At 44.4% G+C, this 27,102-nt stretch overlaps 1 protein-coding gene across 1 annotated transcript in view; it reads left to right on the forward strand.

Annotated features, from left to right (window-relative positions):
- LOC144762745 (MFS-type transporter SLC18B1-like) overlaps positions 1-27,102 on the forward strand; it is a 427,196-nt gene that overhangs the window by 177,834 nt on the left and 222,260 nt on the right. Inside the window, exons 7-8 of the mRNA XM_078647997.1 lie at positions 8,873-9,009; positions 24,920-25,021. Coding sequence (XP_078504123.1) covers positions 8,873-9,009; positions 24,920-25,021 — 239 coding nt within the window. The remainder of the gene's footprint in view (positions 1-8,872; positions 9,010-24,919; positions 25,022-27,102) is intronic.

Here is a 27,102-nt window from a genome sequence, read left to right on the forward strand (position 1 = left end):
GGGGATTTGCAATCAGGGAAGGCCGTGGGCCCAAACAGGGTCTCCGTGGAGCTGTATAAGTGGGATAATACCCCCGCACATGTTAAATATGTTCCACACGGTGAAGGTGGATGGACAGATGCCTGAAGACTTGAGATTGGCAACTATAGTGGCTCTACGAAAAGAAGGAAAACCCCACAATCTATGTAGTTCTTATAGACCCATCCCAGTGCTTAAGTTTGAGACCAAGGTGCTGGCAAAGGTACTAGCTAACAAACTAAGCTCAGTGATACAATCCCTAACACATCCCTAATACATCCCGATCAGTCAGGATTTATGCCACACAGGAGTACCAGGCTGAATCTGTCGCCTTTCTGGAGTAATGCCTATGGTAAATAAACAAGAGGATAACTCAGCAGCACCTTTGTCACTCAACGCCCGTATGGTGTTCTATAGCATTGAGTGGCCATACCTATTTTCCGTTCTTGCTAGATTGGGTTTTGGTCCAAGGTTTTGCGCATGAGGGCATGGCTTTGACGTGCTGCAGGATGGCCGTCTGTTGAAGGGGCTCTGCGGGCCAGGCTTTTCCATCCTCGCAATCCATCCTTAATTACAGCTTCCTGCGGGCAGAAATAACGCTACAGAGGGTGGACATCTGTAACATTAGTCAGCCAACTCCACCGTTACGGGAAATCCGCGGTAACTAGAGAACCAGAACAGTAGTGTGGAGGCCGACTGGTGTGCACGCAACATGGCTGCCGCACTAAACGAGGTCTAACCTATGATCAGCGATACAGAAAAGGGGGTGGTGATGAACAGAGTGTCTGAATTAAGCAGACCACTCTTACCCAGTCCAAAGATCAGGGCTTGATCCATCACCGTTATTTATCTCACTGCCCCATCCCAGCTCAGAACCTGGCTATATGCAAATTAGTCTGTCCCTGGCCCAGTGCATCATGGGAACAGGGCAGACCAAACTACCAAGCCAATTCTTCACCAGAAAGGAGACAAGCTACCGGGGACCGGTTTCTGGCATTTCAGCCTCTTCGGCCCGGCTTGCTTGAATCCTGATGGAGCAGTGAGAAAGGGACTCATGTCTGAGTATACCCTGCCACACCTATAGTGGCCAAAAACGATACAGAAAAGGGGGTGGTGATGAACAGAGTGTCTGAATTAAGCAGACCACTCTTACCCAGTCCAAAGATCAGGGCTTGATCCATCACCGTTATTTATCTCACTGCCCCATCCCAGCTCAGAACCTGGCTATATGCAAATTAGTCTGTCCCTGGCCCAGTGCATCATGGGAACAGGGCAGACCAAACTACCAAGCCAATTCTTCACCAGAAAGGAGACAAGCTACCGGGGACCGGTTTCTGGCATTTCAGCCTCTTCGGCCCGGCTTGCTTGAATCCTGATGGAGCAGTGAGAAAGGGACTCATGTCTGAGTATACCCTGCCACACCTATAGTGGCCAAAAACGATACAGAAAAGGGGGTGGTGATGAACAGAGTGTCTGAATTAAGCAGACCACTCTTACCCAGTCCAAAGATCAGGGCTTGATCCATCACCGTTATTTATCTCACTGCCCCATCCCAGCTCAGAACCTGGCTATATGCAAATTAGTCTGTCCCTGGCCCAGTGCATCATGGGAACAGGGCAGACCAAACTACCAAGCCAATTCTTCACCAGAAAGGAGACAAGCTACCGGGGACCGGTTTCTGGCATTTCAGCCTCTTCGGCCCGGCTTGCTTGAATCCTGATGGAGCAGTGAGAAAGGGACTCATGTCTGACTCATGTCTGAGTATACCCTGGTCTGCCCTGTTCCCATGATGCACTGGGCCAGGGACAGACTAATTTGCATACAGCCAGGTTCTGAAACTGGGATGGTGCAATGAGCTAAAAAACGGTGTTGGATCTAGCCCTGATCTCTTGACTGGGTGAGAGTACTCTGCTTAATTCAGAGACTCTGTCCATCACCACCCCTTGTTGTAAATAATTTTGTCCACCCTAAGCGTGGAAGGGTATACTCAGATGTGAGTCCCTTGCTCATTGCACCATCAGGATTCAAGCAAGCCGGGCCGAAGACGCCTGAAATGGCAGAAACCGGTCCCCGGAAGCTTGTTTCCTTCCCAGTGTAAGAATTGGCTTTTGTAGTCTCGTCTGCCCTGTTCCCATGATGCACTGGGCCAGAGACAGACTAATTTGCATACAGCCAGGTTCTGAAACTGGGATGGTGCAATGAGCTAAAAAACGGTGTTGGATCTAGCCCTGATCTCTTGACTGGGTGAGAGTACTCTGCTTAATTCAGAGACTCTGTCCATCACCACCCCTTGTTGTAAATAATTTTGTCCACCCTAAGCGTGGAAGGGTATACTCAGATGTGAGTCCCTTGCTCATTGCACCATCAGGATTCAAGCAAGCCGGGCCGAAGACGCCTGAAATGGCAGAAACCGGTCCCCGGAAGCTTGTTTCCTTCCCAGTGTAAGAATTGGCTTTTGTAGTCTGGTCTGCCCTGTTCCCATGATGCACTGGGCCAGGGACAGACTAATTTGCATACAGCCAGGTTCTGAAACTGGGATGGTGCAATGAGCTAAAAAACGGTGTTGGATCTAGCCCTGATCTCTTGACTGGGTGAGAGTACTCTGCTTAATTCAGAGACTCTGTCCATCACCACCCCTTGTTGTAAATAATTTTGTCCACCCTAAGCGTGGAAGGGTATACTCAGATGTGAGTCCCTTGCTCATTGAACCATCAGGATTCAAGCAAGCCGGGCCGAAGACGCCTGAAATGGCAGAAACCGGTCCCCGGAAGCTTGTTTCCTTCCCAGTGTAAGAATTGGCTTTTGTAGTCTGGTCTGCCCTGTTCCCATGATGCACTGGGCCAGGGACAGACTAATTTGCATACAGCCAGGTTCTGAAACTGGGATGGTGCAATGAGCTAAAAAACGGTGTTGGATCTAGCCCTGATCTCTTGACTGGGTGAGAGTACTCTGCTTAATTCAGAGACTTTGTCCATCACCACCCCTTGTTGTAAATAACCTATGATCAGAGCAGTTACCACAATGACTAAATGACTAGCGGCCCTAACTGACACCGGGAGAGACGGACGGCAAGAGGGAAGGTGCCTACCTGCTCCTGAGGCTGCCGGCATGCTGTGACTGTGAAACAGTAAAGGTATTGGATCCTACATCTGACCAACCCGGATCTCAACAATAGGAAAAACAGAACAGGGTGGCTGGACAGGATTATTCGTGAAACAATTCACCAGGCATGCTGTGACTGGCACCAGACCCACATCGGCAGTCAGGAGCACGAGGGCCTGTTGGGTGTGGTGTTGCGAGAGGCGAATCTGAACTGTTGCTGCCGGTGGCGAGAGGAAAGAGCTACCGGGAATCCGCTGCCTGCATCCCCTGCCAGAAGACACACCAAGGCAGCTGAGAAATGGAGAGAGGCACCGGAAACAACACCCTGTAACAGAGCAGTGAGTGGGTCCTGGGGTGTGCCTGGGGGGGCTGTGCTGGGCTGTGCTGTGCGAGCCTTCATCCCGTCAGACCTGAGGTTGCGGGGTTGGGACCGCAGGGCAGCACTCCTGGGTGACTCCCGCCGGGTGGTGCACCCAGGCAAACACATCAGCTAGGGGGAGTTGCCTCAATTGAAGAGGCCGTGTGAGCCAGAGTAGGTTGAAGTGGACCTTTGCGGACCGTACCATTCGCTCACATAACTGAGGGATCGAGGGTCTGATTTTGCAGGGGTTTGCAGGGGCCTCTCTGACTCACGGGGTGATTTGCGTGGTGTCCTCCCCCCTCCCTGCCCTGTGCCAATGGCCCAAGATATTCGGCTGCACCATTCTCAATTTGCCCTTCGTCTCCCAAGGCCACAAACAACTGCTTGCCACCATACCGTCAGCCAAGTGCCAGTCCACACGCACTGCCAGCCAAGTGCCAGTCCACACACACCTCCAGCCAAGCGCCAGTCCACGCACACCGCCAGCCAAGTGCCAGTCCACGCATACCGCCAGCCAAACACAGGTCCAAACACACCGCCAGCCAAGCACCAGTCCACGCACACCACAAGCCAAGTGCCAGCCTACACACATTTAGGATTTTTTATACAAAAAAGAAAACACAAACAAATTGCAAATAGATACAAATCTACTAACACAAAATCTGAAATTAAATACATTGTAGAAATGCCAACCTTGAAACTGAACAAAAAATATAAAACAATATAGACCAGGTAGTTCACTTTACCACTCTTGGATGCTCCCAAAAATTATTTTGCGTGTGGTATATTCTAAAACAAGCCGGCACACACAGCCCAGGGTTAGAAGTACACTCGGGTCAGTACATACGAGTCTCCTTCCGTGTACCACTTCGCCAACAGACTCTACATCTCCTACTGGGAAAGTCTTTTGATGGTGTGGGTGGAATGTGATCAAGTAAGTGGTGATCTTTCAATCTAGCCACATCCTCTACCACTCCAACTCTAGGAAGACTTGCCTGTTCCACTAAAAAAGGCTGCCTATTACAGACTCCTGAAACGTAGCAAAAGTCATCTTTGACTCAGGACAAGAATCCTTGAATACAGCAAAACCTTTAAAGGTTTCCAAGTGGAAAATATGGATAGCCAACTTCCTATACCAAATGTAAGCCTTACGAAGAGCAGCATAAGGTTCCAACCTCTGATCTACTCTGTCAACACCACCCATGTGCCTATTATAGTCTAAAATGCAAACAGGTTTGCGCGCTTCAGCAACCTGACCCCAAACAGTCACAGGTGAAGTCCTCTCATCATGGATGGTAGTCAGCATGTAGACATCTCTCCTGTCTGAAAACTTCACAGCTATAAGTTCCTCGCAATGCAACGCACTGCACTGTCCCCGCACAAGCTTTTGACAAACTAGTTCTTTTGGGAAACCTTCATGGTTAGAGCAGATTGTGCCACAAGCAACAGTGTCCACTTTGGCCAATTCCCTGAACAGCCGTACACCAGTGTAGAAGTTATCTACATATAAATGGTGACCTTTGTTAAAAAGTCCTCTACCAAGTTCCCACACAATTTTCTCTGTCACTCCAAAAGTGGATGGACAACCAGGGTGGTTAAGCCTGGATTCCTTATCGGTGTACACCCTGAAATTAGAGACATATGCAGTCCTACTGTCACACAGCATATATAGCTTATTTCCATAGTGTGCCCTCGTACTAGGAATGTATTGCCCAAAACCCAAGCGGCCCTTGAATAAGACTAATGACTCATCCACTGTTATTTCTTTCCCTGGAGCATAGATCTCTGAAAATCAATCTACAAAGTGATAAAGGACAGGCTGAACCTTAAAACGACGGTCACACTCAGGGTGATCTCATTGCAACGCTAAACCATTATCGACAAAATGCAGCATTCGAAGCAGAAGCAAATACCTATCACAACTCATGAGTGCTGGAAATATAGGCGTTGCCATCAAGGGACTAGTAGACCAATATGAAGACATTGATGTCTTCCTTAGCAAGCCCATCAAAAAAGTTAAACCCAAGAACTTCTTCATCTCTTCCAGATTTGTGCGAGTCCACCGGGTAGCTCTAGAGTGGGGCCTAAGGCTGGCACTGTTGTCCCTCAAAAACTGTTCGGCATACAAATTAATCTGCTCATCAATCCCTGCCAAAAATACATCATCCATAAACAACTCAAAAACAATTATCGGCAACAAAAAAAAAATCGGTATTCACTCTACACCCTGGAACACCAGTAAAGTCTGGAAATGCAGCTGTACCATGCCTGCGGCAACCCAGAGGCCATCACTTCCAACTGGAAGTCTTGCAGCCTCAGGCTGCAGCCCCGATACATCTTGCTGCACTATCGGCACATCATTGTCCTCCTCTAAACTAGGCACTTCATTCGCACTAAGAGTGGTTCATCATCCGATGATTCCATGTGGAGAGAAAACTCACTGCCTGAATCTTCCCCTCCCTCCTCTGCCTCAGATGCAGAGTCAGTCTCTGAACCATGGTCAGAGGAAGACTCAAAAAGCATACCAACAACCTGCTCATCCGTAATCCTGTGGCTAGCCATTATCCTTACTAGGAAAGGAGACTGCACAAACAAGTGAACTACAACCAACAGCGCAAAATAAGCAAGTAAAGAAAATGTGTACCTTTATGAGAAAGAGCTATATACTCAAAAACTATATGATTCACTTGCAAGAGACAGCTACACTCACCAGCACTTACTCTGCAGAACCAACAATAACCCACGAGAAAGAAAAAACCAAAACCAATTACTCACAAGACAACAAAATACACATCGAGCACAAATGAAAAAAAATTTTGACACTCAAATAACAGAAGGCAAAGATACTGCTATTATTACACCAATTGCAAAAAACACATTCATGCAGAGAAATGAAACTCATTTACAGTGTACAAAAAAAAGTTTCTTACCAAACACATGCAACTACACAAACAGTAGAACCACCAGTAACAAACCCGCAACCTGGAACAGTCTAAAGAGCAAAAGCCTTGACCCAAAAAAAAAGGGAGAAATAAAGCATTACAGTTGCAATTCAGAAAAGAAAACAATTAACATTATAACACGCTCGCTATGTCACTACCCAAATAGTCAATCTGCCAGATGTGCCTTCAAATAGGGCTGAGAAAAATGGGGGGTAGTCTTGCCCAAGGGATTGGGTGAGGTTGTCAGCCAGACCTTTCTGGCCCCCAGGTAGGGCAGGAAACAGCAGACAGAAATGTGCCCCCCTTGCAAAATAAATAAACCCCTGGTGCCTAGTAGGATGTTCTGCCTCCCCCTCCCGCCTCGGGCAGAAAGGCAAAATAAAGGAGCAAATCTGTCCCCAGGGGGGGCAGTAAAAAAATCAAGGAAATATACCCTCTTGGAAGCAACCTCCATTACTCACAAAACAAAATCCCTGGTGCCTAGTGGGGTTTTCTTGCCCCCCCCCCCCAAGGACAGAAATGCCAAACAAATGGGCAGATCTACCCCCAGGGGGGCAGAATACACATATAAAAAAATATGCTCCTTGGAAGCAACCCTTGCCCAAGGGTCGCTTCCATTTACATTTAAAAGAACTCCCTGTCTAGTGGGGCATTCTGCCCCCCGGGGGCAGAAAGGCCGTATGAATGGGCCGAACTTCCCCAAGGAGGGGGCAGAATACACATTAACAAAATGCCCCCTGGAAGCGACCCTTGCCCAAGGGGTCCCTTCCATTTTATTATTTTAAATATACCTGGCTCTAGAGGGCTTTTCTGCCACCCCTGGGGTATTCTGGGCAAAAAGGTCAAATAAACCAGCTGATCTGCCTCCAGGGGCAGAATACCCATTTAAAAAAATATGGCCCCTGGAAGCGACCCTTGCCCAAGGGGTCACTTCCATTTTATTTTTTTTAATATACCTGGCTCTAGTGGGCTTTTCTGCCACCCCTGGGGTATTCTGGGCAAAAAGGTCAAATAAACCAGCTGATCTACCCCCAGGGGCAGAATACCCATTTAAAAAAAATATGGCCCTTGGAAGCGACCCTTGCCCAAGGGGTCGCTTCCATTTTATTTTTTATATATCCCTGGCTATAGTGGGCTTTTCTGCCTCCCTGCGGCCAGCAACGTCCAAAAATGCGGGCGATCTTATCCCGGGGGGACAGAAAAGTCTTAAAATAATATTGCCCCCTAAGGAAGCGACCCTTGCCTAAGAGATCGCTTTCTTTACACAAAGAAAATCCCTGGTGTCTAGTGGGGGCATTCCTGCTGCACAATCGCGACGCTGTGAGCGAAGCTGTGCGAGATCGACCAGCAAGAATGCCCTGCATTGAGACATGAGGGGAGAGGAAACACTCTTTCCTTTCCCCGGATGCCTCAATGTGACCGGATCTAACCCCCCCCCCCGCCCCACCGGAGCCCAAAACTCACCTCCTCCTCGCATGGACGCCTGGAAACAAATGGTTTCCAGGCATCCAGTGCTTCCTGATGATGTCGGCACTCGCTGTGTGCGCTGACGTCACAGGATGGCCGAGGGGGGTTGGGGTGGCAGCGGAAGCTCTTCCGCTGCCATCCCCCTTTGTGGCACGATATTGGGCTGCCCATGGAGGAAGTGTCAGCGCTTCCCCCATAGGTGGGTGCCATGATGGAACGCTTCCGTCATGAGCAGACGCCAACCGTGGCTCATAACGGAACTGCTCCGTCATGAGCACTGACGGGGTTAATATACGGCTGCACAAGTGTGTGCATGCATCTTCATATATAGGCGACAATCTTTAAAACATTTTTGCAAACTTTATTGCAAAAACGATTTTAAGATGACTATGCATGAAGCAATGACCATATATGGACTGGTTTCCGAAAAACAGTTTTACAGAAACCATTAGAAAATAAAACAATCATTGGTTAAACCAAAAGATTTTCAGCCAATGCCATACGCATTGGCTAGCTTTTGCTAATGTTGATTTATCAACATGATGTAAAAAATTAGAACATGTTAAAGACACTATGCTGAAGAAGCAAAGGTTATAGTACCTCATGTACTAATTCCTCAGTTTATATATTTTGTGGAAGATCACCTTCAACTCTTAAAAGCTCCACATTTTGGAACACATCTGTATGCCATGATTCTGTTTGTGTAAAATAGTAATATATGTTTGCACTAGTATATGATGATGATTACATTATTAGAAAAAGCCTTGTATTAACAGCCCCTTACATTATGATATTCACCCTGCAGTAAATTTATAGAAAACTTCCAAAATGGAAAATAATTTATAGAGGTGAGTAACTTTTTTCTAAGACAACAATGTTAGTGCTTAAGAGCGAGGTCTATAGACTAGTTGTATTTTGTTTCTTTTGTTTTCAGTTTGGAGGTAATTGCTTCCTTTGTTTTTTTTCACCTTGCGTGATCTAGATGGCGTTCCAACCCGAGACTCGTTCTGGAGGCTGTTCACACTCCCAAAGATTGCATTTATGTGCCTTATTTTGGCCTCAATGACCTCATGCATTGGTTTTCTGGATCCCACTTTGTCAATTTTTGTCACAGAAAAGGTAAGCCACAATGTACCTGCAACCCCATTTGCCCTTGTCCCTTGTCTCTTCTGTACTCCAGAGACCATCTTGCTGTTGTTGCGGTTCATCCACCAGCCCAGTGGCTAGGCCTCCCCAGAAGTCATAAGAATGACAGCTGTCCACTGTGAATCCCTATCTCTTATAGTAGAGGAGGATGACCACCGACAATGAGTATATCTGTGCTGAATATCTGCTTCCTGACTTTTAAGGATTTAGGATAATTTGGAATTGATCTTTTACCCTGTTTTGTTTTTATTTGGCCTGTTACATTTCCTTCTTTTATGTATAATTGCAACCTACTCACATTGCAATGCTACACTAAGTAAGCTTGTTCAGGGACTCCATTTCCTAGCAGCTGCTCATCACCATCTCTGAGCATTCTTCTTGTCTCTGCATCTAAAAGAGACCAGTTACATAAAGGTTGTACAGACGTGTGCTACCTATTCAGGCTTGTTAATGCACAGTAACCATCAACCCAAGATGCTGCCTAAGCTGTTTATCATCCAGGGTTTTGAGGTAGCCAAAGTGGCACTGCCTGGTACTAGGTATGGGGAAGAATTGCCATATTACACTGCACAGTTTGTGAGATTGCATGATGTACTTAGGTCAACATCTAAGGATGCAGCGAAGATTTTCAAAAGCCCTTTGAAGGAAAGGTTAATGACTGGTAATCTTAATTACCCTGAATGTTAACCTTCCTTGTCTCAGTTTTAACCAAAATGAGGAGTCCCATCTCCCTTACAGGTCGGGTTATAGAGTATGTACCCCAAAAGACCAAAAGTCTCATTACTATGTCTTTTGACATGCTCTAAGAAGACCTCCCCCAGCCTCCCCTCGTCCTGTTTGCTACAAGTGTACAATTATTCCCCATAAGGAGCAAAACTCAGAGGGGTGGTGGAGTGAGAGGGGGAGGACTAAAATTGGGGTAATGAAGATCACTGGTAAGTAATGGATTAATTGCCTATCATTTGGCCTACTATTCCCAAGCCCAACTGAAATGAGGATTCAACAAAAGCACACTTGGTCCAAAAGAGGGCTGGGAAACAGAACCATGTTGTATTAATTTATATCATTGTTGACTTGAGCACCACTAAACCAAACTTTTCTGCTGACATATGGTTTAAGTCCAATTAATAATGAGTGACAAATGTTTGTGGTGATGCCTATGTTGCAGCCCCACATATTTATTGCAGAAATGTTCCACCTGCGTCTGCTCATGTGGCTTAAATGGGTCTTGTAGGTCTGTCCTGTGTATATTTGGGGGATCTACACCTGCTGTCTTTTATAGGATTGAATTACTGCCTTCTACTGAATGTAGGAGTTGAGAGCTTCCTACCCTTGTTGGCCAAGCCAAAGAACGCAAATAGTAAATTGAAAACCCTATAGGGGTCTATTCCATACTATTTATTTATTTCCCTCAATTGTCTTGCTGAAGTTATGGCCATCAAAAAAACCCATCTTAGATCAAAGCCATGAAAACACTGCTCACTCTAAAGACTCTAAGGGGCCTTTTTGTAAACTTCAAAACAACAGACAGATCTCAAGTTGGCAGAGGGATCGGTGCTACTGCACTATCAACCTGAAGATTCCAGGGAGTCTAATCACCACAGGGGATATAGTTGCCAAATCACTTTTAGGTGGTCGAAAAGCCTTTATGGCAGCCCATTGAGCTGATTAAGTTGCTAGAGCTAGGCCCTTAAGGAAACCATCTCTAAAAAAATTGAGAATCATGAATGTATCAATGGGATCAGGTGTTGAAAGATTAGTTAAATACCAAGAGGCAAACGCTATCCAGTGCCTATTATAGGAAGCTAAGCTAGATGATTTTCTTGAAGCCTAAATCCCCAAAGCCACTTGCACTGAGCAGCCCATAATCTCTAATCAGTTTCCGAGCATTGAAGGCAAGGTGCCTCAGAGACTCCAATGACAGGTTGGGAAAAGGTACAGGTGATGGAGAGAGGGGAAGGTAAAAAGGATCTGTGACTGACATTTGAAGAATTCAAGCAAACCAAGGGCTTCTCTGCCAAAAATGAGGCTATCATAATCATCATTTGTCTCTCCTCCTGAATCTCTGTAGCACCCACCGAAGGAGGAAATTGCAGGAAACCAATAAAGTGTCTCACCAAAGCCACAGTTATGAAAGGGCATTTCTTGCCATAGCTTATTGGCACATAATCTCTAAGTCAAACTGGGGAACCATAGCGGATTCTGAACAAGCAAAGAGATTGATCGCTGGAGTCCAGAAGCAGGCACAGATCTGTTTGAAATGTTTGTGAGAAAGATGATAATTCACTGAGGGTGGAATGTTCAAACTCAAAGCATCTGCCTAATAATTCAGTACTCTGAATGTAAACTGCTTTGATAGTGACTAGATGCAGTTCTGCTCAAGAGAAGATCTCTGTCACTAACTGGTTGAGGTGCTTGCTCTTTGTCCCACCTTGCTTGTTTAGGTAGCATTAGGTACATCTGAATTGTGGGGTTGGAGGAGTGTCTTTGAATAGGATCTGATAAACATCTCCGATTTTGATAATTGGAAGAACACACTTGTCCCTGATGAAATGCGACCTTTGCGGAAAACATTTTTGGGGGGTCGACCTTTATATAGTCATTTGGACTGGTCTTGCGATTGGGAAAATTGTGGCTGAGTTTTACCTGCAAACATGGTCCCCCAGCCACAAAAGGGATGCTTACTTTCCATTCGGCTCTGAAAATTTTACTTATGCAAAAAATACTTTTTTGTTCAGCAAAATATTAAAGGGTCTAATAATCATTTGTTCAGCCCCTGATTTTTTTTGCATAATTTTCGTAAGTTCTTCCCCAAATAGCTTCGCACCAGGAAAGGGCAATTTCTGTATTAGCATCTTTTGATGAGGCTCCAGTTTCCATGGTCACATTCATAAAAGCCTTCAACCCTGAATGGCTGCACCTGTCGATGTAGCTGCTGCCCATAGGGAGTCGAATGAAACATCTGATAAAATATGAGCACCAAGTTCCATATTAGCCAGAATAGAAATGTGGTCTTTTCCTCCCTGAAAACAGTCATGGATCAATTTTGAAGTCCTTAACAAGAACATGTGTAGCATAAGCAGCATAGGTACCAGCTCACAAACTTTTTTTTGAAGCAACATACGTTCTTTTCAAGGAAGTTTCTACATTTGTCTACTACCACTTCCGACAACGTAGCATCCACCGAGGATGAAGAGCATGTAGAGATGATTGAAGAGAGGATTGTATTTACTTTTGGAATTGAAGGAAATTGCTGCTCAAACTTCCCAATAGGATACCAATAAGATACTTCTTAATGTAAACCAATGAATGGACAATTTATTGATGTCTTTCCACACTTTTGTGATCAGGTCCTTGTTGACATCGTGCAAGGGCAAAGAATCAAGAGGTGCTGCACTATACTGACCATAAAAGTCCTCTTCTTTTGTTGGGAGTTGTTTGAACCCTAACACCTCTCTGATATGAACCAGACATTTCTGGAGATTTGATCCAAAGACATATTTTCCCTTTGGCCCTGAATCTGGCTCCTCTTCTGTATCTGCTCTAGCCCTCTTTGCCTGGAGTACACTGAGGGCAGTGCCCATGGCTTCAGTAATTAGTCCTCTAGATTTGTTCTAGAGATCTCAATGAGTTCCTTCTCTTGCTGAGGCAGGTTTACGTTTCTGCTGCTTATGAAGTGCCTTGCAAAGCTCCTTGCCTACAAGCATTGTACAGAATGTGCTACTGCAGGAATGCGAACCACTGAAATAGTGGGTGTTGTAGCGCAGGATTGTGACTGCATACAGAGCCATCTGCTGTCCATGGCCTTGTGCTCTAGCAGGCATTGACGGTAGCACACCAATAGTTAGCACCATGTGTAGGAAATGCTCCCCGCCCCATCTCTGCATGTAAAATTGTAAGCATACTATGGAGCACAGCTGCAGAATGCCCCCTGCTCTACAGGAAAGCTCAACTAGAAAATATAGCATACAGTCTGCGCAGTTTGCTAGAAATATTTCATGCCCCAGCTCTGCTTGAGAATGGGGAGCACGCTATGGAGAAGGGCTGGAACAGAGCCACCTGCACTGCGGGACAGCTAAATAACAAAGGCAACATTCAGCCTGTTCCAGGCACAAAAAACACACCTTGCCGTAGATCTGCATTGGTACCCAGACCGCACTATGGAGCCAAAATGGCACCAAACCACTTGCACTGCAAAAACGGCACAATAAGGTCGAGCAGCATGATTTTGGTTCCACCCTTTTACATTTTGACTATGCCATATATACATACATGTGATATTATATATATGTTTGCTTTAATATCACTAATGTATAGTGGTACACTTGACCAGATACTAAAGGTGTATAATCCCAACATTTACCTGAGTGGCAATACTCATGATTTCATGCAGTGTCATCAAATTGCTGTTCCAATCTATATTTGCGTTTGTATGGTTTGAATATCATTGTTATTTCTTAGATAATCATCTATTCATTTGAATAGTGTCTTGCATTTATTTGATACCTTCATATGAATCCATAACCATGCATTTAAATGTGTACTGAAATGTTTTACCACATTAACTTGACCATAGGCCTTAAGCATATTGATTATGTTTAGTCTTCAATGTGAATGTTTGCTCAGGGTTGCAATGTTTCTTTTTCTTGCAGCTGCATTCATATGTTTTTTTAGTTAGTCAAAGCGACATTGTGTATGAGAGATAGTGAGGCTTGGGAGGAGTTCTTTTGGCAAGAAGGAGAGGTGCTAATCAGCAAAGGAAGGATGACTTTCACTTTGTATCTGGAGACTGAAGAAATCCAAAACGTTCTGATGGTTGGACCGAGAGAGGGGCGTTTCGAGTTGAGAGATGCCAAGTTTTACCATGAGGAGGTGGGAAAGTATTGAGACACATGATGTGGGATCTCAAATGTTCTGTGGAATTTTAATTGGTGGTCACACTATAGCTTTAGGCAGATTTCTTTAGACTTTGAGTGGTACAGACATATTGGCTATAATTTCGTTGTGTGGCTTCAAGCTAAGCAATACTTCTGATTCTGGAGAACTGCTACAGAAGTCTCTATGATTCTGAGGACTTCCTGCTTTATTGGATCTAATTAGGGTTTGCCCAGTCATACTACTCCTGCACAGAAACAATCATAAGAGGTGCTTTCCTCTATCAATGTGTGCTATAGAATGCAGCACACATAGAAAGAGGAATAAACTAGGAGAAATAACATTAATTCTTCTTGTCACGCCTCACCTTTGGAGGCGTAAGGTTTTGGTGATTCCCCAGCTTTACATGCTCTCATAAATCTGAAAATAAGTGTCAAAATCCATATGTTTTTTGTGGAAAAATCCATGGAACAACTCCTAAGCACTGAGTAGGGCAACACAGCGATTTGCTCTGCCTTGCCTTTCTCCCGATCTCTGCGGCCATTCAAAGCCACACAGACTCCAGTGGTATGGTAAGCACTGGACCCATGTGTGGGTATAACCTTCCCACTTAGGGTGACACATACAAAAAGAACAACTGATTGATGGAATGCTGAACAATGTCAAACATTCACCCCCAGTACAGAGATCCTGGCCTAAGTCCATTGTTTTGTATTGCACACCATGCCATTCCAGTTTACACCCAGCCATATGCAAAGCAGTCTTCAGCTAGAGAGTCCCACTAAAAATGATGACAGAGCATCTGCTTCTTAAGGATTCTGGGTATATCACTCGTTAGTAAAGCAAATTCTTCAATAAATTGCCAACAGATATTGGCAAATCCAAGGAAACATGGAATGTCTTTGTTGTTAGAAGAATTCAGCCATTCTAAAATAGAAGAAACCTATCAATGATCCATTGAAATTTGCATTGCTTTTTGAACAGACACCTAGATACCCTACTTCAGACTGGTGAAACTCACATTTTTTCCAATTAACAAAATAACTGATGTTGGCAAAGTCTGTTTCGTACCTAGCTGACTTGTTCATGATGAAGTGGATCCTTGGGGAAAAAAAAACAGATGTCATCCAGGCAGATAACAACAACTGTTTTAAGCATGAAGCAAAGACATGATCATTAAAGCATTAATAAATCGCTACGGCTTTACTCAATGAAACTCAAAGGGCATTATTTTATATTCAGAATGTAAGGGGTCATAAAAGCCTTCTTTCATGCACCCCCCTCTTTAATTCACAAAAGATTACGTACCCTACGAAGGTCTAACTTTGGGAATATCTTAGTGCCCCAGACAGATTCCAGTATATCTTTAATTAGCTGTGAAGGATCTGTCCTTGACGTAATCTTATTTAAACTTCAGAAGGCAATACAGGACCTTAATTCATTAGACTTCCTTTTGGCAAAACACATTGAGGCCCCAGCAGGGGAGGTGGATTGATGTATGAGATCATTTACTAAATTCTCTTACAGGTATTTTCCCAATACCTCCTTTTCAGATTCATAGTGAGTAAATTATTCCAAAAGAAACCCTTTGGTTCTATAGGAATAGCACAGTCAAATTCACAATGAGGAGGCAAAAACAATCCCTGGGTTTCATAAAATATCAACATATTCTTGATTTTGAACTAGAGCTCCCTGAATGAGATTGATAATACTAGAGTCTGTCAAAGGGTATTTAGGAACCTCCTTCAGGGTCTCTAGTTGCATAACAAGACTTATTGTAACCTGGGAAAATAGGGAAATGGTTCTGGCTTCCAAAGTTTTTGTACGGTTTGTGACAAATCAACCATGGCGCTCCTAAGATCACAGTATGATTTGGATAAGCAATAAGATTAAAAGAAGAAATCTCATGTCTTCAAAGGACACGTTCAAAGGAGCTGTGAACTCCTTAATTGGACCAGAATCCAGAGGTGTTCCATCTACTTTCTGAACACGTTCCAGAATCTATTTAAAAAGTTGGGGAATATTCTTTTCTTGAGCCCATCTTTCATTCACCTATAAACCATTAGCCCCACTATCCAGGAGTACCAGGTTCTTCTCTGTTTTTCCATTAGAAAGTCCCAACTGCATCAGCAAGAGGAAAAGAGACACTTGTAACTCTTCAGACACACCAATAAAAGGGTTGTGAGAAATTCCCATCTTTTCCCCTTTTCAAAAGGGCAAGATCCAGTGCTTCTTGGATGAAAATGGCAGACATGAATCAGGTGCTCTGGTGATCCACAGTACAAATGTAGCCCACGCTTTCCTTGATGCTCTCATTCACTATCTGAAAGAGGTCCATGGGCTAATACCAATCTGCACTGGCTATCCATCAGGAGAAGCAGGAAGTTCCTTAGAAGCCGCTTCAGCTTTTCGGTTGTGTATTCAGGCATTTTACAATGTAGCAGAGGATAGGATCCAACATCGCTCACTTCAAGCGTTCACTCAGGCAGTTTTCAAATATTAACACATGATCCATAAGCGTGGAACTCAGGCTGAGTGAAATAGCTCATATTTAAGCTCTTCTCTGAGACCAGTATGAAAAAAGGGTCTGTTCTATCCACTTGGTTTCTGATGCCAACTGGCGAAAACAGAAGATGTAGGTCAAGATTTCCTGACTGCCTTGTTGGATTTACAAAGAGCTTCCTCTGCAGAGAACTCATGGTCTTGCTGTTCAAACACTTGTTTAAATGTTGTTAGACTGGTTGAATAATGTGACAGAAAAGATCTTCTGTGGCTACTGAAGATGTAACCCACACTAACGCTGAAAAAGAAAAGGCCTTAATTAGGTCACCCACTTTAGCTCTAGCTTGAAAAAACTGAACAGGATTAAAGGCAAAAACAATCGTCAGAGAATCCAAAAATTCCTTCACCTATTTAAGGTCTCCAGAATAGTGTGGAGTCACCAAGGAAAAAATGGGAACATCAGATGTTTTAACAGCAAGAGTGTGACATAAGGCTTGGTTTTCATTGCAAAGTTGTTGTAACTCTTGGGTCTGTTGCTACATAGCCTGGACCAAAGCTTGGGCTTCATTGATCTGGACTGCTTGAGCTAAGTTTTGAGCTTGAATCTTAGGGACCCATTAGGATGGCAGGCGGATCGTCCCCGCCAGGCCTGGCGTTGGCGATCCGCCCGCCATCCTACCCAGAATGACCCCCCGCCATATTAGGATGGCTGGGGGTTCCGCAGCGGACAGAAAGACTGTCCGACGCTTTTCCGTCCCGGTCGAAAAGGGTTCATATGGTGGCGGTGTCTATCAGACACCGCCAGCCATGTTACGATGGGCTTTTACAGATGCCTTTCCGTGGCGGCAATGCCGCCATGGAAAGGCATGCGGAGTCTGCTTTGTGGTTCCGATGCGGGCCACCATTGACTCTGGGGGGGTGGGGGGTGCACACGGGGAGTACCTATGGTACCCCCCTGCAGTTCCATGCACAGCATGGCAGGCATCGCGCAGTGCCTGCCATGCTGTGCATGGATGTGCACAGCATGCCTTCCTGCCATTGTGGCGGTGGTCCCTTTGACCGGTAGGATGACGGGCGGACAAAGTCCGCCTGTCATCCTATGGACCCCTTAGTATCTGAATCAGCACAAAAGTTTAGTGGCACAATCTGTCGTGAGCTGAACTCCTAGTGACAGGCTTAGTCTTCCAGAGGTAAGGGCAAACCCTTTCAGTAGCCACAATGCTGGTGCCTTATGAAAGCACCTATAATATATTGACATGTTTGTCACAGTTTATATTGATGATACTCTGGTTTATTTTTCAAGAAATGTATGTGATCATCTTCAATATATACAACTAGTATTTAAGAAGGTAAGACAAATCAGATGTAGTCTTAGTCTGATAAGGGTTTTTCATGTTACTGCAGTCACATTCCTAGGAATTATTGATTTTTCAGTAGGTATTAAGATTTATAATAAGAAGATTCAGGAAATTCAGGATTGGCCAACACCCTAGTCTGTAAAGGATATCTAAAACGTATTGGGTTTCAGAAATTGTTATTTCTGATTTATTGAGGATTTCTCTAAGATTGCTGCACTCATTTTTTAACTGCTAAAAAAGATATGCCATTTTCTTTGAATTCTAAAGCTGAGCAACCATTTATGGAGTTAAAATAGTGATTCACTTTTGGCCCTGACTTAAGACTGTCAGATACAGCCTGTTCTATTTTTGTGGAAGCTGATAGTCTGTATTTAGCTGTTGGAGGATCTATAACCCTATTTTTCTAAGAAAAATAACTTTACCAAGTGTAATTATACAATAATCAAAAACATCTACTAGCTACCAAGTCAGTAAATGGAGGCATTATGAATTGATTAATCGTTTGTATTTAAGTTAATCGAAACCTTAACAAGCACACAGCGGATCTATGCCATACAAGATAAAATAGTTAAAAAATAATATTTCCAGCAACATGGCCAACAATTTACAAACATAATAAAAAAAGTTAAAACATCAAGGCCTGTTGAATAAGGATGTTGGTTAAAATGCTGGAGAGAAGGTGCAAAATGCAGCGGAACACAATGCCTTAATGAGGCAGTCACAAGTGTAGTACTCTCGGACCAAGTCAGATGAAATGGTTTCATCATGTCTTACTGCGCTTTAACACCTTGCATGCTCATGAAGAGGTCAGCTCGTCATGAGCCACGGTGCTCATGTGCTCATGACGAGCTGAGCTTGTCATGACCGTTGGAACGCTCGAATGCTGGGCTAATTCCCCTGCTGTGCGAGCGTTCCACACAAACGGGTGTGGTCATGACATGAGCACATGAGCACTGTGCCTCATGACGAGCTGACCTCGTCATGAGCATGGGGGCGCTGTGCGCGCCCCCCCCCAGCACAGCTGGGGAATATACCCCGCAGGGAAGGGGTTAAGATCATCCACCCCAAGCAGTAAATTAAGTGCTTGATAAGAGGAGCAAATGTAGAACAGCAGCAGAATAGCAGCAGCAGACAATTCCTAAGTTTGGGAAAAACAAGTGAGATTCCCTCAAACCATATTAGGTGCTGCAATTACCATCATTATATGTTAGACCACTTTGAAAATCGAGATAGAGACTGAGAACAGTAAATAAGGTGCCTAATAGAAAGTGCGAAGTGCAATGCAGCAGCATAATTACAACAGAATAGCATCAGGCCAGGTTGTTAAAATGTGATGCAAAAAAGTGCAACTGTAAAAAATTGTGAACAGGGTAAGAAGAGCAATGCAAAAAAGTTGGACAGGCTTAGCGGAGAAAGCTCCTTAACTGTAACAGGGAAGGGCAGGTACACAAAATGTGGATGATAGTTTCTTTGCTCTGATTACAGATTAAGCACATTTCTTCCTATTTCTAACTAAAGATTCCAGATCTGTTTTTAACTATCATCGAAATATATTGATTCTTGGATCGGCCTAGATGACTTTTACAGCTAGAAAGATGAGATGGTCTCTATTTTCAGAATATAACTATTTCATTTCAGCCAGAGCAACGGAATAAGAAGGCTGATTCTTTGGCAAGAGTTCTAGACACCAGTGATTCAGCAAGAATTAATTAAGAGAATCCTTTATTTCCTGAAGCTAAATGTATCATGTTATCAACTCATATTAGTAAGCAAGTTAATAAAACACACAGAAAGGCACAATTAGTTCAAACACAACTGGGCAGGTTGAATGCAATGTTTCAGTAGAAGCAAAGGGATCCAGTTAGTTCTAGTCAGCTGGAAAGCAGAAAAGGCCTCTGGAAGCTTGTTTTGTCCATGTAGTTCAAATAGTAGGTCAAACGACTGAACTTTGGAGTCACTTATGGGGTACTGAGTTCAGTGCAAGGAGGTCCTGTGTTCCTTCTTCAGACAGTTGGGCAGTCCATTTTTGGAATCTCCCCAGGTCCAGGAATGTTCTGATTTCATATCCTTTGGATGCCACTTTTATACCTTTGCCAGCCTGGGGTACACCCATTCCTATCGCAGAAAGCAAAGGGCAGACAGTCCTAGGATGGAGCTGTATCAGCCAATGATATGGTAGGCATCTTCTGAAGGCAGGAAGTGGCTGAGTACAGCCCTCAGGCCATCCTGTGTGGGAAACACCCTTTCCCATTCCCAGAGCCCATTTCCTGCTGTTTGGGAGGAATACACATCACACCACAGGAGAGCCGTTAACAGTCAGATGACCATGGACACTGGCAGAAAGGCACATTTGCTTTAGGCAGGAAAATACTACCTTCTCAAATGCAGCATTTTTTAACATAATAATTTAAGCTCCAACCATGCCAAACTGAAGCTATGCATTATAAGGTGTTATAATGTAAACCAGTGTTTTTCTGTCAGAGAGCCAGCCTTACACCTGTAAAAAACGACTTTGGAGATTTTTTTACTGTAGGGACAAGGGAAAATTGAGCACAAATGTCCTTCATTGTTAAAAACCATACACCCTGCCTATAGGTCTTTTCGAGACTACCCTGGGGTGACTTTAACGTATTGAAAGGGAAGGGTTAGGCCTGGCACAAGGTTTATTTTGCTAGGTGGAAATGGCAATTTAAAGTTGCGCTATGTGCTGCAATGGTTGGCCTGGGACTTTTTTTGTGCTACTTTAATGGGTAGCGCAATACGTTCTGTAGCCCACATTTAGCATTTAATTTACAAGCCCTCGGTACATAAAATATACCATGTACTAGGGACTTATAAAAAATTAAATGTGGTAATTAGGTGAATGTCAATTTTACCATGTTAAAAAAGGATAGCAGAAGTGCTTTACCACTGGTTAACAGGGGCAGATTCCTAATGCCAACAAAAATGTGCTGTGCTATTGAAGGCAAGATTCTGGGTAATACCATGCAAATGATCGTCGTTTACAACAATATGCGAGCGCAACATTGTTTTAGGAATCTTTTGACCCTGAGCCTTTGGGGAACATTTGGGGAAAACTTAAGTCCTGTCTACCCAGAAATGTTTGGAGGTGAGTAATTGCACCTTTCTGTGTTTTCTACAAGTGGTATTTTACCACCAACTAGATGTTTCATCCTGATGACAACCCAGTTTCATAAATTATCTATTCCACAGGTCAAAACGTCAATGCCTTATTTATACATGCTTGGACTAGTGATATACTAGTGATATATTCGCTATGTGTATTGTGATAGGTCAAATACACAAGGTTATTATTACACAATGAATAGCACTGTATGTTATGGAGCCAGACATTACTTTGGATAATTGTACTCTTTCACTGTCTTTACCTCTCACAAGCAGTGTAATGTTTCACTTTTATATGTATCACCTGTATTTATACTCACCAGTGTCAATTCATATGGTTTACTTAAAGAAAAATCCCCATACAAAGTTCATGAACATATTTTGTTTGAATTTTTAGAGTAATTTAATCACAGCATGAGGATACCATAACAGCCTCCACCAAGACAGTCAAGGGATCGTCAGAGAAGTTCAGAGACAATTGTTGTTTATATGGTATGATAGACCCAGGATCTGAGAAGTACAGGGTTACCCCATCAATCAATACTGTTTCTGGAAATAGATACAGCACTTATATTCGCTTGGTGCCTGGATCGCTCCAGAAACATTGCTCTTTGGTATTGAAGACCTGAAAAGACACACTTATTGTTCAGGGTCGGTAAGGGTCAGATTTTTGGTTTCTCAAAAGGAATTCTAAGATTGCTTTTTATAAATTCTGTTAGAGCCTTGGCCTGCATAATCAGGCTATTCACTTCATCTGTCTGATTACTGATTGAACAAACGTTGCCCTTTAGCATCTCCATTCTAGCCCATTCACCTTTTGGCTACTTCAAAAACAGTGCTCTCTTGTACCTTATAGAACATCTGAACTTACATCTGTACAATATGTTCTAATTTGGGTAGGACGGGGAGAGATGTGGTGGTTTCGTATCTATCGAGTTCTCAAATTCTGCTAACCACTTTTCTTCCTGCCTCTGCCACATCTTGCCTGCCTTTGGTTGATTGTAAATACCCAAGCTCAAAGTCTGACTCTGCACTGGTGTCTAGTCTGATCTCGGAGCACACCACTACCATGATCCTGTCCTCTTTAGCATGTAATCTTGATTTTTTATGATGAGGATTTAAATCGATTATGTATGGGATATCTACAAAAATCCACTGATCTGTGGTGCTTTGAATGCTAGCTTGAACCTTGGGTCCTTTTTCACCTCTGCAATAATTACACTAGGACTTGCTCTTTTCAGGGAGCCTACCTGTTCTTTTTTTTCAACTCTCGGCAAAAGGTAGGGAAACTTGTGGAAGCTGTAGCAGTGAAATATATCTGTCTAGAGGAAGGCCAGCTGGTACATTCCACAGTTGATTTTCTCATGGGCTCAGATCTGCCCAGCCAGCTTTGGTCTTTTTGCAGAAGCAGCTGCAGGGAACCACCACTAATAAATAAGGTATAGAATAATATGCTTTCCCTTTTTACCTATGGTCCGGGGTGGGTGATGTCATCTGGTGATTTCATCTTGTAGCAAAAGCTAGTGGTTGCTCTGCAAAAAGATCTGGTTATGTTTAGGGTAACTGTGATAGGAACTGCACTGGATCATGCAATGTTGCTTCTGTCTGAAGGAGTTTATCCCCTTCAATCTCCCTCTCACCTTCTCTGTCATGCAGTTTATCCGCTTGGGAGGCATCTCCCTCTCTGGTTTCAGGACTTGCACTTCAGCCCTTTGCCATTGGTATGCTACGAGTTGCACACAGCAACGGTGGTGTAGTCATCATTAGTGCAGTAGGGTAAGTGGCACCTGGGCACCTGTGTGCCTGTGGAGTGGTACTGTGACCTCTTAAGATTTGGGCACCATTTCAGCTACCCCTGATGACTTTTTCTCTTTTCAATACTACTTTTGCACTCTACGGATGAAGGGCTAAACCCAGAATTACGTGTCTAGAGATAACAGCACTACCTGCACCAACTTAGGTGAAGAACTACAGCAACTTTAAAAGAAAGCGTACTGCATTTACCGGAATGCAATGTGCAGAACTGTGCTAGGTGAGAGGCAGTGTGCTCCCTCCCCCCTTGTGTTTGAAAGGCTCCCTTGAGCCAACAAGCTGATGAGCTCTCTTGGGATGCGCCTGTGTGCCTGTGGAGTGGTACTGTGAACAGTGAAGACTTGGGCACCATTTCAGCAACCCCGGAATACTTTTTATCTGTTCAATACAACTTTTGCTCTCTACTGATAAAAGGCCAAACCCAGAAACACATGTCTAGAGATAACAGAACTATCTGCACCACCTTTGGTGAAGAACCACAGCAACTTTGAAAGTAAGCGTACTGCATTTACCAGAATGCAATAGGGAGAACTGTGCTGGGATGACAGCAAGTGACCTCCCTCCCACCTTGTGTTTAAAGGGCTTTTTGTTGTTATAGCTTTTTTTTACCAGTGTTCAGTCACCCAGGTTATCCGGTTTCGGGAAACCCATGCCCATCCGATTTTATTGGCTGTAAAATTCTCTTTGTTAAAATTTCAGGAGGATTGGAAAGGTGTTGCAGGCAGACAAGTATGCCTGGCCCCCTAATATGGCTTGGGAGGAGCATGCGTGGCTCCCCCTACCTGCCTCCAGCACCCATTACCACTGACATCCTACCTGCCCCCACACCTTCATTCATCACCTCCTCGCAGTAGGTGGTAAATGCAAGCATTAATCCACATAGAATAAGTAATTACTTCCAAAATTTTCTTTACTGAATTTGGAAATCCCAGGTTCTTTTACTTTTTTCCTGTTTCATGAGAATTAACTCATAAGAGCAAGGCAGTGGCAGGATGTTACCATACAGTACTTGTGTTCACATGTACAGTGTTTGAATCCTTCCATTACCATGCAACTCATATTGTGAGACTCATCCGTGTGTTGCTTCACACGCTCTGCACCCGTTACCTCAAATAATTCATTTTAGATTGCGGTGCGTCTTCGATGACGTAGCTTTCATTCAGTGCTCCCGAGTGGCATGGCTGCTTTAAATGTGACAGAATAGGTTTGTATATTTTTATTACATAACAGTGTGGCAACCATGATTCCATTTTTGCCAGACATTTGAACAAATTACTACAATTGCCTATTATGCCAGCTGGCAAAGTGGGCAGCAACAGTAGACCTCACATTTTATTTGTCTTGAGTACATTTCTGTACTGTGTCCCAGCTGTAGTTCAGGGCCTCCATTTTAGTGTCCAAAGTTCACTACCAGGTGCTTTTTTGGCCTCATGTCAGATGTTACCTGAGCCAGTGTTCCTGCATTGTACATAGCCTTCTGGTCTTGGGCTTTGCACTCAGAATGTCCATCATTCTGTCAGTAGTTGCCTTGAGGTATTGACTGCTGTCATGTATGCATGTCTCCTGCAGAGTCTCTGGAAGCCCCTCCTGCTTAGAAGATTTAGTGGTTCTTGCTTCTCTTTCCGTGACAAATGCTTTTTATTTGGAGCAATGTTGTTCGACTTGTGCCCAATATAGATGAGCAGTGGATTGCGTTTTATCTGGTCTCTACCCTTTGACCTGTTTGGCTTGGGTGACCCTTCCAGTAGACTTAGCTCCCACCAGAATAGTTCTCCAAGTCACTGAAACAAACAGACCCTTTGACCACTTCAAGTTGGCAGTTCTCCGAGGGGAGAAATTGAAACATAGTTTATGTTAAAACTCTTGTGATAAAATTGATTCACGTATATAAGTAAATAGACAGTGTTAGTTGAACTACTTATCAGTGATCCACTGTTAAATGCAGATCCCAACTCCTAAAAAATGGACTAGCTAATTTGACTGTAGGAGTTGTATGGTTGTATGCATTAATTCAATATTTTGTTTTTACCAATTCCTTGTTACTTTTGATTTGTGATGGTAGTGAAAAGACATCATTAAATGTCATCTTCCAAGCATCTTTTTTGTCGTGTTAAATTACCCAATACAATGATAAATAAATTGATTATTTTAATAACTGAAATAACAGTATAGAGGTAGCTTTGACAAATGTAATAATTCTGTATTTGCAGTTCCATTTAACAGTTAGCAACGGGAGCTTGATATTCCTTGGCCTTGCATTGCCCTACGTACTTTCGCCACCACTGATTGGATTAATATGCGACAAAAAACCTGTAAGTATGACATATTCCTATTTTGTAGGAAAACATTATCAAGCGTCTAAATGTTTAATTGAAGAAACACATTGATTTTTGGTTGTCATTCATAGGCCACTAGGGATCACCATTGCAAGACTATTGGGATTCTGGCACCCAGAAGAGTGGGGAGATAAGGACATATGTGCACCATCCCTTGACAGGAGATAAGCAAGAACTAGTCGCCAAACATATGGAGGGTTCCCTCGTAGATAGCAGTGGAGTCATTTAGGGTGTCACCGTGAGTTGCAGGTGTGACTCCTCTGCTTTCTCTTGCGATCTCACGCCTGCCTTTTATCTTCTTCAGTGGAATTATTATTATTATTATAAGTAGTTTGTAGTGAGTGGATTAGAAATCATACTTGAAAATAAGCCTTAAAACAAGGTGAAAAGAATTAAAAACTCCAAAATACAGAACACTGAATTTAATCCAGATAAAACCAGCGAAAAACAATCCAGGGCCAAATAATGCCTGTGCGTCTGAACAATCTTTTGAGAGTCTGATCCTCATTTGCTCAGGTTTTTTCTGTAAAAGTATGCAGTTCCTTATCTTGCCCTTTTAAAATATATTTCAGTCATTGTAATTAAAATGTTAAAGTTTGAATGTAATATCAGTGCCAAATTACCTTCTGCACAGCTGTGAAATATTGACATTGTTAGAAGGGGCGATCCCAGAGGCCCAGGATAGGCTCTCCCGACCACTCCGTGACCCACCTCTCCCAAGAATACTGCCGTGTCTTAACGTGAGGTCCTCGCCGGGGAATACTTCGGGTCTAGGATCGTACACACTGAGCTTACACCACACTTATGAACGGACACCACACCGTGGATTTCAATAAGCAAGTTCTTTATCACACAGTAGAGATTTAGGCAAAAGGAACATGTATTTACAAGCGATCGAGGGATCGTAAAGTCTCAGTGGTAAGGAGTAGGGAAGCGGGACAGTCTCAGTATTAGGCCAGTACGAAGCGTACCCGGCGCACAGCTCTCACTCCTCGAGCCGGGGGATACGGAAGATGGAGGTCGTACTGGCTGCTCCACTCAATCTTCTCGAGCCAGGTCGTGTTGGTAGCGTCGAAGGTCCAGCCGGACCTGAGTACTCCTCAAGCCGCGGCGAGGTCAGCAGGGCTTGTCCGGAGTGAACAGAGTGTCTGTCGGTTCTTGAGGAGCCATGACCACGTCAGCAGGGCTCAGGGTGTTCCACGAATGTCCTTAGAGTTCAAGGAGGAGCCGCGACGAGGTCAGCAGGGCTCTGAGGTTCCAGTTCCTTCTTCACGAGGATGAGCCGCACAACATCAGCAGGGCTCGATAAGTTCCAAAGTTCGGTCTTCTCCACAATGGTTGAGCCGCGATCAGATCAGCAGGGCTCTCTTGTCCAGGATACAACTGCCCGCTAGTTCTTGGGCGAGCCTTGATATAGCGCAGTGGCCCTTTGATGTCCGGACCCTCACAGGCGGAGATCTCATGCCTCGGGGCTGGCCGTCGGAGTGTTCCGTCGGCTGGCCCTTTGATCCTTTTGAAGATGCGTCGTAGTTTCCCATACGCCCAGCAGGGTCTGGAGCCAGCTCTCGGGGAGGCCAGAGGGGTGATCGAAACCGGCCCACAGGGGAAGGCCAGAGGTGTGAGAGAAACCAGTCTCCCAGGGGAGGCCGGAGGTGCAATCGAAACTCCTTGGTCTTATCTCACTCAGGAAGCCCTCTACCCCCCAGCCGGGCATGGCTCGTCTGAAGCCTAAGTTTCGCTGGGGCGTGGTCAGGCAAGGGCTAGGGGTCAGGGACTTCGGGAAGGGTAATGGCGGCCGGGTGCCCTGTGGGGTGATGCAGGTTCAGGGCGCCCGGTACCAAGAAGAGAATGCGGGGATGGTCGTCTGTTGGTAGGGTTGTGTAGGGAGCGGGGCGGACAGAGAACGGGACAACCAGGGGTTTCTGTGTGCAGGGCAAGGCTAACGGGGTGCTGAGGAACGGGGGGAACCATGCCACGAGGCCAGGTCCAACACGCGTCCCCCCCAGCTGAAAGGCAGAGAGAATTACCCATCCCCTTGGGGGTTCTCTTCACTGAGG

Source organism: Lissotriton helveticus, chromosome 6 (genome assembly GCF_964261635.1).
Source record: "Lissotriton helveticus chromosome 6, aLisHel1.1, whole genome shotgun sequence".
NCBI classification, from domain to species: domain Eukaryota; kingdom Metazoa; phylum Chordata; class Amphibia; order Caudata; family Salamandridae; genus Lissotriton; species Lissotriton helveticus.